This window comes from Cariama cristata, unplaced genomic scaffold, assembly GCF_000690535.1.
Source record: "Cariama cristata isolate BGI_N322 unplaced genomic scaffold, ASM69053v1 scaffold15540, whole genome shotgun sequence".
NCBI lineage: Eukaryota > Metazoa > Chordata > Aves > Cariamiformes > Cariamidae > Cariama > Cariama cristata.
Window position 1 is genome coordinate 72,378 of NW_009596556.1, and position 17,904 is coordinate 90,281.

At 42.1% G+C, this 17,904-nt stretch overlaps 1 protein-coding gene across 1 annotated transcript in view; it reads left to right on the forward strand.

Annotated features, from left to right (window-relative positions):
- LOC104166628 (inositol 1,4,5-trisphosphate receptor type 2-like) overlaps positions 1–17,904 on the forward strand; it is a 99,015-nt gene that overhangs the window by 71,972 nt on the left and 9,139 nt on the right. Inside the window, exons 18-20 of the mRNA XM_009706636.1 lie at positions 228–355; positions 2,152–2,317; positions 3,574–3,734. Coding sequence (XP_009704938.1) covers positions 228–355; positions 2,152–2,317; positions 3,574–3,734 — 455 coding nt within the window. The remainder of the gene's footprint in view (positions 1–227; positions 356–2,151; positions 2,318–3,573; positions 3,735–17,904) is intronic.

Genomic DNA, 17,904 nt, shown 5'->3' on the forward strand with positions numbered 1-17,904 from the left:
TGGGGATTTTCTCTGTCTCTCTTCAGGCTAAGTATGCCTGATGTGCTTGGGTATGTCACCAGCAGCGATGTGCAAATGGATAGGGATGGTCAGTGAAATTCTAGCTGAAGAATATGAAAGGCAGATGTGTATTGCAGTTGCTTTGTCTAGTAACAGAATTGCAGGTTTGTTTGATGAGTGATCATTTGATGCTGTGGTTCCTAAAGCTGCTGCTGTCCTGTTTACAGGTGAAGAGGAGGAGGATGGAATAGAAAGGACCTGTGACACCCTGCTCATGTGCATTGTGACCGTATTAAACCAAGGCCTGCGAAATGGTGGTGGTGTGGGAGACGTGCTCAGAAAGCCTTCCAAAGACGTAAGTGTTTTGGCTGAGGAAATGCATTACTCCCTGTGCATCTTATGAATGCCAAAGTCAATTTTTGGAGGTTATAGACAGTATTTGTATCTAGTCTGCTCTAATGTCACACAGTTGATTTATCCATGTAATTTTTACATCCCAGATGGAATATTTAATGGGAAGAGTTAAGGTTGATGTGATGATGATACTTGAAGAAAGGAATTCTAGGTAGTAGTCTACTCCTTCTGGAAAGCTGGAGTGTATTGTAACCTTCCAGGCACTGCTAAGAAGTGTTGCTGGATTGGATCACTCTTCTATTACACTAGGAATTATAAATGCAAACTTTTGAAAGGGTTTGATTGATGAGTATATGTCAAGACTCTCCACTGTAGTAGCTAAGGTGTATTTTTAGCTGAAATTCAGCATGGCATCTGCCCTGGAATAGGTGCTATTGTTCACTTGTACTCAACTAGCATCGAAGTCCAAACAGAATTTCATATATTGTGGTATCTGTCCTCTTCCAGAAGTTTCCTCCAAAATTCAATTCATTTAAGGACTATTCTTAATATTTAAGTTGGTTTTATGCATGTTTATTTACATTCAAAGAGAACATCATAAATCAAGGCAATCTCGCAGCACTTTGCTTGGTGAGCCGCGCCATAACACAAGGATTAAATTCACAAGTAGGATCTCAGCAGGGCTTGCAAGAGTCCAGAGACAAATAACTCAGATCTGGATGGAAGAGCTCCTTGTGCTGGTAGTAGGAATCTGTCCTGTCTTAGAGACTGGGAGGTTCTACAGGAACCATAGTCCGTCCCTGTGAAGTCTGTAAACGCTTACAGACTTTGAAAACGACCCTTGCCACTTAGCAGTTATATAATGCTAACTACATTAAAGCATTTTACACAAGGGTAGCACTATTATCCCAATGAATGTGTGGGAAACTGAGAAAATCAGTGACTTCCAAGTCAGTATCATGGTGAAGAAAAGAACTTGGGTTTTATGTTCCTCCTTCTTACACTAAGGGTCATCTCCTGTTTGCCACAGAACAGCTTTGCTGTTTTTAGAGATGTCAGTGGGAGTCCGGTCCAGCCTTTGCAAGAAGGAAAATAAAGATGATGTAAAACCAAGAGTGTGATGAAATGGGGAATACGAGCACTTCATGTGTTGCGTGCATGCACGTGTGGATGCATGCGTGTGTGCATGTGCATGCTGTGTTCCCAAAAGACACTTCCTTGGTCTCCCTGCTCTGAGCCAGCTTACAGCTACATGACTGTATTAGCACAGTGCTAAAACCATTAACATGCTGTGCTTGGGCACAGAGTAGCCTAGCCTTGGAATCACGCAAGCATGCTCCCCTGGTTACCAGTTGTTTGGGGTGAAAACTTGGCATCAGCCTGGAGTATTCCACAAAGACATACCACAAGGCAGTATTAAGAAGAACCATCATTGCTCTCAGTGGGTACTAGAAACTGCGTATCTCTGTTTCAGTACTGGCAAGGTAATTATCTTCAGTCGAGCACTACACTAGTGCATCTATGCTGCATCCGGTACACAAGCTAGTCTCTTCTTCATGCTGTGTGAAACAATGTAAAGGACAACAGGAGTCCCTGAGCGATGAGCATACGTGAAGCTAAATGTTCTTTGCTTAGTCACATAGGTAGTCCCTCTCTTATTTCTGTGAGTAAAGCTAGCAGAATTTGGCATATGAAAAGAAAGATGCATAGCTTTGCTTGAGCTAATAGGAAAATGTTGTTTAATATTTTAAAGGTGTGCTATTTTTGTATCTTATTGCAACCTTATTATTGTTTCAGGAGCCCTTGTTTGCTGCACGAGTTGTTTATGATCTACTGTTTTACTTCATTGTCATAATTATTGTTCTAAACCTAATCTTTGGAGTCATCATTGATACATTTGCTGATCTCAGGAGTGAAAAGCAGAAAAAGGAGGAAATACTAAAGACAACCTGTTTCATCTGTGGTAGGTGTTGCTGAGCTATTGAGACATTTGATGTAGAAAGGAGTAAAATGAACTATTCCGCAATAAATAAAGTGTGGACCTAAGGAGTGGTTGTCTTCTACAAGGAGAGTCTGTTAAAATGTCAGAGTTTCGTTCCAAATTTGGTCCCCCTCAGTAGGAAAAAGATACAGTTTAGGAGTCAAAAGCTAGCTTTGCTAACAGGTGGCTTCAGTCTCCACCCAAGATCTGAGGGAGAAGAGCCGTGTCTCACACTCGCATCATCACCGCTAATGGAGGTGGTGCAGCTGCTGACTTTATTTCACAAAGCATGATGCAGATGAAAGTACAGCTTGCTATTTCACAGCACAGTGCATTCCAGAAGGGTAACGATGGCAAAATCAGTCTGTTTCAGAAGGTGACATGAAACAGGGAACAGAAGAATTAAATCGTCCCCACAAACCCCACAGATAAATCACGCTCATTTTTGAGGTACACTCACAAAGAGGGGCAGACCTTCACTCCCCATAGGGACTTTAGAAATACCTTCTGTTTTGTAGGCTGGGTTTTGTTTCCATGGTTGTACTGACAGGGATGAATGTTGTGCAGAGCACAACGGCTTTAGTGCCTGTAGAAGGCTCCACGAGAGATCTAAGGAGGAAAGCTGTAACATGGAGGTAAACGGTTGTGAATCCTGTCCTCTTCCTTCAGAGATATGACCGGTTACAGGATAAAAATTAAAATTTCTTATGATTACAGCTCTGTAAAGACTGTGTGACTACAAAGCTGCAGAGACTCACCCTTTCTGCTAGGTTTAAGCACACAGACAATCCCACCACAGCTTAAGTGGGTCTATTCATACGCTTGACGCTAAGCGTGTATATAAATCTTTGCAAGATCAGGACCTGGATTGCACGCTGTGTACTTACCAGTATACATTTAGAAAGAATCAGCGCCAACACTTGTAAAGCACTTTATAGCCCTCAGCATAGAAGGCACTGTAAAACTGTAACATATTTATTATATTGTTATTGTTATTAAGAGGAAATATCACAAAAGAGAATAAATGCTGCGCTGAAAGAATTCTGTCAAAAAAAGCCTTCTGGCCTGGTATTTCTTGCCTGGCAGTTACTGTATGCAGTTATAGCTTTTAAATTAAGATTCCTCAAATTTATGATCCTTTAAATTAAGTTAGGTTCCTTTCTCTAACATATTTAACAGATTTGGGTATTTTTATGTTGAAGTTTATTTTTTTGCTTTATGTTCATGTCTTTTTGCAGGACTGGAGAGAGACAAATTTGATAACAAGACCGTTTCGTTTGAGGAGCATATAAAGTCAGAGCACAACATGTGGCATTATTTGTACTTTATAGTTCTTGTCAAAGTTAAAGATCCAACTGAATACACTGGCCCGGAGAGCTACGTGGCGCAAATGATTGTGGTAAGTCAATTTGGGCACATGCTTTATGCAACTGAGAGATGCTCCTTGCGGCTAGAGCAGAGAATATCTTTCTTTTTCCCTCTCTCTGAACAATAGGAGGCATCGATCTGTATTTTTAAAGATCTTTTCACATGTCTTAGGCAGTCTGTAACAAAGCCCAGTCTTAAACATAATGAAAAAGATGAAGGCATAGGCCACAGTCTCGAGTTTGGCATTTGTGCTCTCATGCTCCATGGATTCTGCTGCCTCATTAGCCAAAGCAGGGGCAGGAGAGCATGCATCATAACATCTGCTGCTGCTCCGGCTTTGTCCAGTATCTCTGGGCTGCTGTCCAGAAAAATAACATCTCCTACTGAACAGTGAAACGCAGGGTCAGTGTTGAGGGCTAGTGCTTTTCTCCTATGACTGCTCTGAACAAACTATTGAAAAGACCAAGAAGAGCTGCTGCAGGGATTTGAAGAGCTACAGAAACTGCCTCGTGAAGCGATGAGAGTATGACTTAGATTCAGAGAGAGAAATTTGATGATACTGGGGCAGAGATATGTTCGATTACGTTTCATTTCCAGCCTGCTACCAAAGAGGGTTCATTCTGGTGAGAGAGAGGAATGGATTATCAAGGCTACCTGGCTTGGGGCTTCATTTTTGAGGAATTCTTCCTACCTGCTGGGATATTCTGGTGCAGCATTTTCTTCCTGTAGACTTCCTGGGAGGTATTGCACTGCTCAGGGCCTGTGCCAGGGTCTGTGGTTGCAGAGCTGGCATATGTCTGAATCCCAGAGGAGGGTTTAACCAAATGCGCATCGGGCTTTGCTGTTTACGTATTTCTGGAACCATATTTCTTATTAAGAGTATCTGCTCTGTTATCCCTCATTGGGCCTTTGATTAGACCTACTACTCAACCTCACTAGTGAGATGCTGGGTGCCCTTTTAGTCCTCAGTTTAGCCAAGGGGAAGATTCTTCTCCTTTAACTTCAGCTGTCTTCAAGTCAGGCACCTGCTTTAAATCGATCCCAGCTCCCTGCCTTGTCAGTGCAGAAAGCTGGGTTATTTATCCTGGCTAAGACAGGTGTCTAGGATGGCTGGGGTGACTCACCCTGGCATCGCCTTTCTCGCTCCATTGAGAGCCTAAATGATTAGTTTAGACAAGATGCCTAATTGGGAGCTGGCTAAAATTAGGGGAGACAACTCCCAACCACTGCGCAGGCTTACACAGAGCGTACCTTGAGGAACTTGCATTGGTGGAACGGCTCGTGTTTAGACAGGAGTGCATGCTTGAATGCTGCGATGAAATGGAGCTTTTGTAAGTGCTGTTACCACTACACAGGAAGGTGGTGTGGCAGCTGATGGGAATTCAGTGCTCAGGTACAGAGAAACAGCCTATGCCCATGGAAATTTTGATCCGTCAATCTCATTGCCGAGCTCAGGACATTCCTACTGTTAGGCGGTGATGGATCTACACTTCTGCAGTATGATGGGCAAGATGGAAGAACTAAAACAAATGCTTGTATCCTCTGTTCCATTACAAGAAATTCTTCATAGTGGCAAGTTGTCCTCTTACACATGAAAATATTTTAGCTTATCTCGGAAATGCACTTTAATTTGTAGAATCAATAATGTCTCCAGACTCTAGGGCTTGTCTCATTTATCTATTCCTTCTTTACTCCTCTTCCTCTCCCTGCAATGTTTGTATGATTTTAAACTTTGCAAGTATGTATGTTAAGTATTAATGTTTTATTCCAAGGGATGCATTAATATTCATAGTGAGTGTATTCATCCTGTGGCGGCACTGGTTTGACTTTTCTGATGTAATTCACTGATCTATTTTACATTTGCATTAATGGTGGGAACTCCTGTTTGAATATCTAAAATATTAACAGAAAAGCACCAAAACACACGTGACCTCAAGCGCTGAACTGGTTTCTCAAAGCCCCTGTTCCTCTGTGGCAGAATGCTGGTGGTTTAAGTGGTTAGTAGTAATCCAGATCTTGGGATTATTAAGCCCTCTGAAGGAAGGCTTTTTTTTCCATGGGTATGTATAAAGTTAATGTTTGTTCTGGATGATGGGAGAGGCACATATGGACGTAGAAGTGTAAAGCTTACATGGAATGGAAGAGGGAATAGAGAAGTGGGAGGGAAAAAAAGGGAAACAAATGTTTGAACAAACTACAAGTGGCTGGTGTGGGATTAGTAATTGTATCTTTCTGTAGTTTAAATTCCCCAGAACAAAATCTAGGGAAGGTGTGCTGGAGAAAAACTAGTGCTGCATACCAGAAGCAATTGAAACTGCTTAAGTGAATGAAAAAAGGACTCTCTCTCTTGGAGCCAGAGAGGTTACTGTATACCACATGGTACAAGGAATATTAAGAAATTAAAGAAAATAATCCAACTGGAAGAGTGGAGTATTCTGGAAGTATGATATTCAACCAGAAGAAGAGATTTAGAGATACAGCTTTGCTTAGAACCAAAAGAAGAATCAAAAGGAAAACATTCAGAGGTAGTTTTGCGGCTGTCGGCCGTATGAGCTGATGTAGCGTACGTGTTTGGTGTGTTTCAAACACAGCATGGTAGTAATGAAATTACGTAACAAGCATGTGAGGTGTACTACATTCCATAAAGAAATTAAGCCTGAGGTATGGGTTTTGTCCTGAAGACAGAGAGAGAAGGTGATTCAGAGTTTGTGATGGACTGAAAGCTGAGCAACCATTCTTGTGATGCTGGGAGAGGTGACCAAGTCCCTGGTAAGAGACCAAGTTCTGGTTAAGATCTGGCACGAGAGAAGCTGACTTCAAATTAACCTTTCACAAGGGAACTGGGGCTTGCCAGCGGAACTAACTCGTTCCTGAATGAGGCTCACTGGGAGTGTATGGGAATGTGACAAAAATAGGATGATTGGAAGAACAGGGCAGTCTCAGGACCTCTTTGAAGGGGACAAGGTGGAATGAGATTTTATACTTCAACTGATACAGAATATAGCTAAAAAAACTCCATGAGTCATACTCCTGGAAAAGCACTCTTAACTCTACTAGGTTTTATTATCATTAGGTATGTCTTTATGGCTGCTTCTGTAGCTTTAATGGATCAAACCCAGGTTCTGTGTTTTCACAGCCGGATTACTTAGAGAGAATTTCTACCCAAATCCAATCTTCAAGGCTCAGATCCATCCTTAAATACACATAGGTCAAAATTTTGAAGTATGCTGCAGTACCTTCTTTAATAGAAAGTAGAGTTTATCTCCAAGTGTCGTCCTCGCTACCCCTACAAATGTAGTTAGGAACCAATTATTATTTGTATTTGTCTACTACTGTCTTGCAAAGTATTGCAAAAAGTAACATTGGAATGATTACCAGTATTAACTAAGCACCAGGGAAAAAGTCTACAATTTCTGATAGTCTCTCTTCTCCATTGCCTGGACCCATCAGGACCCAAAAATGACTGTCTATATTATGACTCTCAGTCTTTTTTATGTATCATTTGTCAGCAAACAGTGAAGCATCTGGTTTGAAGGCTTACTGATAGCACAACTGGAAAAAAACAGGAATACTATGGTTTTCTTGTTTTGGAATATTATTTGAAAGGCTGGGTTACCAAAAGGGATGGGAATTATTTACACATCTAAATTCACTTTCCCAGTTTTCCAGTTCAACGAGAGGCAAGAAACTTGTAGGTGATGTTGCACACACCCCTAACTCAAAGGCAATATTTTTGCAGGTTTCCAAGTTCACTTGTATTTCTGTTCCAGGGCTCACTTGTTTCAAGGCATTCCCGTTATCTTGCATGCCTTTGGCCTCAAAAGACCTTGAGGCAGAGGACATCTCTTGCTTTCTTCCTCTGGACTGTGGACATTGGCTGCAAACTCCTAATGTTCCCTGTGATTCTGATTTTCCCAGCAGCTCTGTGTTTGCTTCAGTGCTTAGCATACTGCTCTGTGCAGTGACAGAAGTAATCGGTAGCTATCCAGCTTTCATAAAGCCAGGTACTATTTTTTCTTTTTTTTTTTTTGTTTGTTTCTTTTTAGAAAAAAGTATCAAACAGAACATGTATTGTAAAACAACACACAGTTTATACACCTCTAGCTTTTCAGACAGTTACTTTATGGAGATGTTGGTGGGAATAAAGCGCTTCAGATCTTTCAGTGACGCCCATTCTTCTTGCACACTATCTTATATCAGTTATTGGGTGAAATATTAATGAATATTAAATCGGGGCAGTAGATTTTATTATTTTTTTTGTTATCCAGGCCTCTTTTATGAAGTCAGACGGGTATTATACAATATTCAAAAAGACAGAATCTTTGAAAAGCTGGCTATGTGCCTTGCATTTGCACTGAGAACCTGCATGAATGATTCCCCTATTGAATTTTCGTTCCTGAAGAGAAAAACTTCTTATCTGACCCATTTGACCAGAAATACCATCCCTAGCAAACCCAGAGAGATGCACATAACTTGTATTACATCGATACAGCAATCTTTGAATGTCCCTTGTGTCCATTTGTCAGAGGAGACAGTTTGATGCGATAACTGGAACAGTGAAGGTTAACATCCAAATTTTTAGACTTCTCTTTTCAGAGGTGCAATTTGTACAAACAGATTTCACCTAAGCTTTGGTAGCTGTAAGTAGATAAATGCAGGCAAAAAATGTAGGTGATGAGTTACTGAATTTTTTTCAGCAAAACAGAGAGATATGAATTAGCCTATGATCTGTGCCTCCATTCATTTGCAAAAATAAAAGGCTATTGGCATAGTAATTAAATTAATTATTTTGCCCATTGGAAGAATGAAAGACTTTAGCGAATGAAGCCATAAAAGTTTTGTTCTCGCGTGCCCTGTCCACAGTTCTTAGCAAGTTTCATAATGGATTTTATCAGCATTAGCGCTACCTGTCATAACTACATAATTACAGCACCTAATTATATTATTACTTATTTACTCTAATTATGTAATTGGATGTAATTGGTGCAATTACATAACTCCTCAGTCAGCTGAAAACTGCTCTAAAACCAGCCTGTGTTTGTAAGAGTAAAGGATACTGCCATGCGTTAAGACCATCTCCCTAAAGCGAAGCAATCTTTGGTGGGAAATTAAAGGTTCTGTTCTCTTGCCATTGCAGTTATTGGGACCATAAGCCTTTTGTACCATGATAGTATCTTAAAAGTATTCCTTTACGTCTTGTTTCATCTGTAAATGTATTCCTCCTGAAAGGCAAATTAAGTCTCTCTTCAGGCTACTCAGCATCCTAACACCTCAACTGAGATCAAAAGCAAAATCCCCATCAACATTGTAAGGTCGAAGTAGAAGAGACACGTTGAGCAATACCAGCCTGAAATTCTGAACAGTCATGTTCTTATTCAGTTCTTTTAAAAGCACTTCTGTGTCACAGCAATGACCTGTCATTGGTAGTGTGACAAAATATTTTAACTACTTTACTTGAAATATTTTGAAGGTATCAGCTTTTTTCCATTATTTTTTGTTTTAAATTATTAAATAAAAGTAGTATTTACCAAATATTATGGCCATTTCCATGTCATGAGGAAAAAGGTATTCCCCATTTTGAAAAATTCTAGTTGTTTTGTTGGGTCTTTTTTGGTTTTAATATTGAAGTTTGAAAGTTGATCTGAATTTAGTGATCCCTTGAGCTGGTGCTGTTGTCCCTCTTCTTCCTACCTCCAGGCTCATGGTTTTGCCTTCTTTTTCTATTAGATATCCAGAAGTGGGTATTAAATTCAAAAGCAGCACTGGGAGTAATGCCACATGAGCCACTGAGAAGTCTCACCATAGTTGTCATTCTGCCCATGCTGTTTGCTGGGGAGCACAAGCCCTTTTCCCTCAGCATCCTCCTCTCTCCTGCCTCGCTGCTCTGTGTTTTGCTGTGCTCCCACCTTGGGAGCGGAGGTGTGATGTGAGCCGTGGCAGCACACAGCTGCTGCCCAGGTTCAGGTCTCAGCAGTGATGCTGCTGCGAGGTCCTGGCCAGAGTCGCTCCATGAGGCTGTGACCCCCCAGCATAGCAGCAGGGACAGGGGACAAGCTCCCTCCTGGAGCCAGAGTTGCTTGCGTATAGTCCTTGGCACACCCGTGTGTGGCCTGCAAAGGGATTTTTTTTTCATTTTAGCCAACCTCAGCAGAAGCAGCTGATTGTCAAAACAGCAAAAGCGTGAGCCAAGTGGAGCCTGCAGAGCCCGACAGCTGTGGGTCAAGAGCCTCGCTGCCCAACTTTTCACACCTTGGGGCAGTGAGAGGTCATCCCAGGGTTAGTTAGTGAACCTAAAGTTATTTCACTGATGCCAGATCCTGGTGTGTGCCTCCAGCCAGTGCAATGTATTCAGTGGCTGTCCCCAAGCAAACCACGTGGAGGTTCTAGAGGAGGCAGGTCCAAAGGAGATACAGACAGGCGAGGTGAAGGCAGTGAAAAAGTGCCGTTCAGAAAGGGGAAGAGCATGCTGACAGCAGGCGGGTGAGGAGGAGAGGGGTTTGTGGAACAAGCTGTTCTATACTGCTGTCGATTTTTGTCACAGAATGTAATAAAGTAATATGTGCTAAGAGGGCTGTTGACCTCAGCTCTTAAAATATAACTTCTCTGGAGAAGACAAAAATTTCTGACATCCAGGATTTGTCTATTCTGTTATCTATCATATTTTTTAATTTTCGAGGCAATAGTTTTCCCTGCTAATTTTTATCTCTAGTCTATAGATATTCTTGTTGCATCTGAGGATTCCTAACCACTGTACAGGTGAGAGAATGACCTAAACCAGAGAAATGTCAATCCAAGGTAACATGAATGCTGCAGAAGGGACACTTGGGTTGCCAGGAAGACGCTCCGGGTGTTTTTTCACGTGCACTCTGGTGATTCATCCTAGACAATTTAAGAAGTTTCCTCCTCCAGATGTCCACCATACCCTTCTGTTGCAATTAACCACAACAATAGCAGAGGGGGGAGGACAAGCGATGTGTGTGTTTGCTCCTGAGCTTCTGCAGTTCGCAGCCCGGAGTACTAATGTGAAAATTGGTGGCCGTTGAAGTCACGCCAGTCTGAACTGCACTGGTTGAGGAGAGGACACAGTACCGATTCTGCTGCCTCTTTATAGGTAGGATGATATCAGCAGGGAGAAAGGGCACATAGCTGATAGGGGTGACCCCTTCAGCTGCCACAGCTAGATCTGCCAGGCACGGTGGACTGCAGTTCTTAAACTGGCTCACTATAAATAAAGTGGATTTTTAAGGCTTCTTCATTATCATAAATTCTAGTTAAACATGAAGTTTCTGATCTGGCAACTCACAGACTTGAAAATGCTCGCAGGACTTGTGCACACAAATGCTCTTTTGGAGTCGGGCATGGAGTTTATAACTTTTGGGAAGCTAATAATGCTCCTATTGTTAGGACTGATTTATTTTACTTTTTAAAACTGGCCTTCCGCCAAAACCAAGCAGATATTATCAAAGCAGAACTTGCAAGAATGAGATGTATGTGCATATCATTAAGCTATGCAACTTTTTCTTAATTACTTTTAAAAGACTGATATGATGCATGTCACATTATGAGTAATTACTTACCATGGCAGTAATACCAAGAGTACAAAAACCGGCTGCTAAATAAGATCTGAGGTCTCTCTGACAGGCTAATTTCCTAGGAAATACGATGTCGGTTTAGTCTGCAGTTGGATTTTCATAAAATAAGCAATTAAAGAAATATGCCTAAATAGATTATTTACTGCTCCCATGTTTTGTTGTGCTCAAAATAGAAGACCAAGCGAGAACACAGCTCTCTGCACCCTTCCAAATGGGTGCAGGCCCTGTGGGGAGTTCAGGGCTTCAGTTTAGGTGCACCAGGTCCCAGAGAAAGTCCTTTTTCTGCATCAGGGCCTGCCTCAGATTCACAGAGGATCTCAGAGCTATTGAGTAGTGATAGAGTCACTGAAATAGAGCTGGAATTGTGCTTCGCACAGGTTCAACTACTGCTTGGGTGTATAAGGGGAGATGCCTCTCCCCTCATATGTGCAGGTATTATCCGGTTTTACATTTACAGAATATATCAAGGCGTTGTTGTTTTTCCTGCTGCTAGGTATTGAATTATTTTTCTATTGTTGTTTTTCCTGTTCTTCAAAAATAATGTTCATTTCTGTAGGTAGTCCATTGCTATTTTTGCTTCTCTGTACAATTTTGCCTCTACATTATTGTCTTATAGAAGTGCTGAACTCATAAAATAAGCAATTACAGTAACGTGCTTAATTAGCTGATTTCCTGCTCATTTGTGTGTTGCTCAAAGCATGAAAAGTTAGTGTCACATGAGGACTTTGCATCTTTGCACAAAGCTCCTGTTCTACAAGAGAGCTGAGCATCTTCTTTCCTGCTTCAAGGACTCTGCATCTTCCAGAAATCGGCTCTTTGGTCTGCTGTAAATAATTTAGTTGGCCTGCTGGGCTAGGTGTTATGTGAGGTATGGGTAAATAAAGGGAAAGGTGGGCTTCGTTTGGTACCTCATTGTAAAAGCTTAAGGTTTTAGTGGCTTTAAGTTTATATACATTCTTTCCGGAAAGGCAAAATTAATTATCATGTTGCTGCTTGAATGGGAAACCACGGATCTGGTCCTGCCTCCTTAGAAATGATGCCGTTAGCTGGAGTGGGAGACAGATTGATACCACTGGCAGGTGCTGCAGCACAGACAGATTTGCTGTGAGTAGTGAGGGTATGGTGATAACCTTCATCCCCCTCAGAGACTCGGTGAGGGAATGGCCATGCCGTTGCGCAATGCCTTGTCCCTGCTGCCTCGTGCTCAGCCCCTCACGTTGTTGTTAAGTCCTAAAGGGACAGGTCCCAGCACCAGCACAGCCCTGGTTTTTTTTTTAGCTCTTTCCTTTGAAATCACTTCTGAATACAAAAACTGTAATGTAATTGCAAGTTACAGAGGGGAGCCTAAAACTCCCCAGAGGTATATTTATTGAGGTTTGGGTTTTCTCCCCTGAGGTCTGAATCGGTGGTTTGATACTACCCAGCACTAGTCTTTTTGGACCCTGTGGTGCTGTGGCTCCGTTGTAAGCTTAACTTGATTTCCTCTGTGTTTGAAAGATTTGGCCACCTGTCTGTTGACCAGTATTTAGGCTTTGAAGACTGATTTTGCTATAAAGATAGGTTCTGCCTTGATAATACAGTGTAGTCACAGCCTCCTTGTCCTCCTTCCAACTTCAATTCATTCGATTTACAAATTAAAATAAATGAGCCGAGTTAGGTTCCTGTTTGTTTGTTTGCTGCTGGCCTTAAAAACTCGAGGAGGGGTCTGGACATGAGGCTGTGTTCCTTGAAACTTGCAGAGCCCCAAGAACATGGAGTTGGAGGTGTTCCAGCTGGAGCCCCCTCGAGCCGAGCAGTGCTGCTGGCAGGACACGGGCTGCGGTTCCCTGCTGGAATCCTCTCCCGCCTTGACCTGCCAGAGACTAGAGCTGTTAACTTTCCAGGCAGCTTGCAAAAGCCATCTTTTATCCCTTTGTTAAAGAAGCGTGTGGCCTCAGATAGATCTGTATGTGGGCAGACCTTTATTCTGTGATTTCAAATGATGGAAAGGCTCGCCAAAGCACTGGATAGGCACCTACTGTTGCGCTTAAAATCCTGGCAGTATTAGAGCCTTGGTTCTCCTCAGACTGGCTGTGTATGGCTTTGCCTAATGAATACTGGACTTTAATTGGGGTCACAGATAGTGATAAGAAGTTCAACCCCAGAGGAACAATGTGATGAGTAGATCCCAGAGGGTGTAAACTGAATTCGTTTGATTTTGCACTATGGCAGAAGCAACAAACGCAAACCACTTCACTGCTGTTTGAGAATATTATTGCAACATTTGAAAACAATTATTGTTCTTTGTACTGCAGGGGTACTAAGCTTCTGGCTTCTTGAATGGGAAAGAGGCTCCAAAATTGTCCACAGCCAAGGCAGATAACTGCAGATGCTGAGGAAAGGAAGGACTGCAGCTTTGCCCAAAGACATAAGGGCAATTAGTAAAAAAACAGGGAGATGAGTTTGAGGTTGTTGCCTTACCAGGAACACCATTTAAAAGCAAGTAAGCGTAACTTTGGTTGGACTCAAAACATAGCAGTGAGATTCTGCAAGATGTAAAACAGGAAAAGGCTACAAAAAATGTAGTTCTGCTTCTGAGTTCTCACAGTTCAGAGACAGCAAGATTTGGGGGAGTTGGGTGCAACATTGGCGTGAGCTTGTTTTACAAAGTGTTATGATGAAGTTACTTGTTTTCTGTATCTGTCATGGGAAGAAAAATCCACTGACCTGTATTACTCTGCATGGATAAGTTTCTGAATTTGTATAACTTTGGTGTCATTGTGCCATTTATCTTTTGGGATCAGCTTTATGAGATTTGTGTTGGATTTTTCTATTTGGTTGCAAGGCTGGTTCATGGATTCTTCTCTCTTTTTAGTGTGGTGGATGTGCATATGATAAAAAGCTAAGATTGCGTCATCTTTAATAAAGGAGAAGATATATAGCCTAAAGAAATCAGATTAGTTGTAGAGAAAGAAATCAATCAGGTTGGCAAAATGTATCTGTGGGACGAAGTGCAAAATGTTAGTTTCATACAGTATGTATTGAACAAATTTGTTGAGAAGATGGTTAAAACTGCTCTACAGGAAAAAGAAAAACGGGAACCATTTTGTTCAATTTAAATGACATTGATGTATTTTTTACATCATGAAATCTTGCAATATTACCAACAACAATCCCTGATAAAGTACTTTACACAATTGCCTCACAGGGCATTTTGAGATAAAAGTATATATCGGAGACTGTAAATTGGCTGCATCCTATTTATATATAATGGAACTCACTACAGCCATCCTACGAAATTCAATAGATCAGGAATCACATTACACTTCTATGAGTTTGAGGTAGTAGGAGCTTTAAAAAGTCTCCAAAACAAACAGGCAACTTTAAATCATAGTTAATGAACCCTGTGTATTTTATACACAAGTGATTAAAATGTTTTGTCTCTGTTTTTCATTTTGCTGGATGCTGCCGAAGGAAAATTCTAAGTCCGGGTTTGTGAAACTGATCATCTGCTTGTTCTCAAGAGAAAATGCGTTTTAATTGAACAGAGCAAACCGTATTTAAATGCTGAGCTGAAAAAAACAAGAAGAAAAAAGCAGATCTGTACAGAGGATCCATTGCAGTATTTTCCTAGCAATGTGAGCAAGACCACTAAATTAAAATGTAGTATAAGCAGATAAAGCTTCACAAAGTACCACGGTGTTTTTTGCTTTTATTGACCTATGCTTGCAGCCTCTGAAACAGGTGCACAGTAGACGTACCTGAACGAATAAACCTTTCTGTTTCACCTTGAGGGCCTGGTTTTGCTGCTTGCCACCTATTTCCCAAAGGGAATAAAAGTGCTCTGTGCTTCCCTGTAGGCAGGTGGGACCTTGTGGGATCTGCCACTCACCCAGCCACAGCCAGACCTGCCAAGGGGCTTCTCCTTGACCATCGCATCTGCACGGGCAAGGAGTTGTGCTCGCCGTGCAGAGGAATGGGCAAAACCCATGGGCAAGCATTTGAACAGAGCAAGCGATTTGATAGCGTTCAGGCCCAGAAGGCTGAAAGGTGGCCATTGCTTGGTGGTGGTTTGTCATGAGAGGCTTCAGAGAGAAACTTAGATCTTTTTCCTCTCCTCTGACTGATACTCAAGTATGTGTGTTTATGCACGTGTACGGTATATGCATAATCACATCATTGCTTGAAAAACCAGTTCTGTATAGCCTATTTGTGATAGGTAATAATTCTCAGTTTTAAAAGAAAATATTGTTCTTTAAGTTGTCCTTTCATACTGCACTATGTGCAAAATACCTCAGAGTCAAAATGGGCCCAAAGCAGGAACATTCAGATCAGGATTCAAAATGCCTCGGCTCTGGCAGTATCCTAAACCAGAACAATCGTGCTGCAATCACCAAAGCCCTGCCTGTGTAAAGCTGAGAAAAAGGTCAAGTCCTGAGCCTCTGAAAAATGAGTCTCCAGCAGAGTCTTTGTGTTTCCCAAAGATTCTCTTACACCAAATTGAAGCTAAAGCTAGGAAATGGACAATACTTGCAAAATACAAGGTGACAGGACCAGAGAGTTAAAGCTAAGTGTGGGGGGAAAAAAAAAAAACACAACAAAAAAACAAACCAACAACAACAAACCACAACATAAATTTCAACAAGTATGCGCCTGAATCCTGTGCTACAAGGGATATGAAGTAGAGGTCATGGTTTGGAGTTTAACCATGGAATTAGACCCTGATCCACTGGATCAAACCAGCACTTACATTGACAAAAACGCAACAAAATTTGTGATGTCCTTACCAGCTGAACAGTAAGTATGTCTCTAAGGAGCAGGCATCATCTCTGTCCCCAGCAGTGGCATGATTCTGTAGGGGGTTAGGGCCCTTGGCTTTTGTCTGGATTTCCGTATCTAGATTGCGCCTTCTGTTTTGCAGAAGAAAATCAATATTAAAAGAAGAACAGGAGAAGGGGGGCTTCAGTGTGCTCATGCAGTGTGGTAGCGTGCAGGTAGGGATGGCAAGGGACTGCAGAAGCATCGTAATTCTGTTCACTTTAAACGCAGTCAATGGGAAGCAGAAACACCATTACCGTTCAACTAGGTGTGAGCCTGTCCGGCAAATGAATGGTGAATTTGCTGAAATGATGTCAGGAGCACCAGGGGAAGGAGAAGGAGAAAGAAGTTGGAGCTGGAGGCATTTTGGTGGCGGTGGTGGGGCTGCTCGACCCCTCTCCTGTGGCAGGGCTGCTCTCACCTCGGGGGGAGCTGAGCCCGCGGGGTGCAATAGCAGCACTGTGATGGGCTGGGAGGGAAGAGACGGAGAGCTGCCAGGTTCCTCTGCGCAGAGGCTGCCATTGCATTACGCTGTGCTTCCTCCAGCGAGACAGCTGGAACTAAACCAGAGCCTCCCATGCTGCCATTAAAAGGTTCTTTTTTTAAGGACATGTGCACTTAATGTCAGAATATTGAAACCATACCCACGTGAATAAAGTTAGTAAGCCAGTGATTCATTGCTGTTTCAAATCTCTATCTAGCGACAGTAAATTTCTGCTCGGTAGTGACAGTCTGTGTCCACATGCAGGCTATGATTTACAGTTCTGCATTTTGTATCAATGACATCTGTTTAACAAAAGAAAAAAAAAAAAGCCAAGAACATTTATTTTCTAATCTCTGTACCAGATGTTGTTTCATTATGCACAAGATCCAGGGATTATATCAGAAATAATTTAATTATTTTAAATGAATAATCTGAAATGTTTTTCCTAAAGTATGTCCCGTAACCACTAACAACATTAAAAACATTGGAATGTGGAAAAATAAACTCATCTTTTACACAAATATATAATGATATCTATTTTAAGGGCACAAATATTAAGCACCAAATCCTCGGTTCAGATGGTAGTGTTGGGATTCTTGAAGATTTGCAGAGGAGAATATCAATTCTTAGGCTTATGATAGAGATAAGGTGGCAGAGAGCAATTGAAATGCCAGAAGAAATCAACAGTTGAGAAATGAACCTGTGCTGTGGGGAAGGGGAGACGCGAGAAGCAAATGTGGCTTCAGGGAGAGTGGTGCTGGGGCAGGGGTACAAGCTTAGGCCCTCCAAGCACACAGAAGTTGTGCCATGTAACTCTCGTGTGAGTCCCCGGCCGGCTGCGGTCCCTGCACACCTGCAGATGCCCCGGGTTCCCACCTGGAGGGTGGCTGGAAGGTGCAGTCTCGGTGCCCTGGTGACAAAGCTGCTTAGTTCGCTTTCTACTTTCCACCTTCCAGGGCAGAGTTGCTCAGGGGTGAAGCAGGATCGCTCCCCTCGACGTGCTGGCTGCACTCAGGCTTATGCAGCCCGGGTCGTGGTGGCCTTTTTCACCCTACGGGCACACTACTGACTCACATACTTACCATTTGCATGTGGGTTTGCCCACAACAATCGTGTGAGATCACATTCGAACTTATGGTCTTGACTGTAAAAAATTATTTTCATGATTGTTTCCATCTCTCGGAGGCAAATGCCAAGTCCCTTAAGTGTGTTTAGTAAAAGGAAATTTTGGGGTGCTTATTCTTGGAAAATCAAGGTCCTTTACAGAGTTTCAAGCTAAGTATCGAAACTGCCACATAAAGCATCATAATTTTTGCAGGGATATCGCA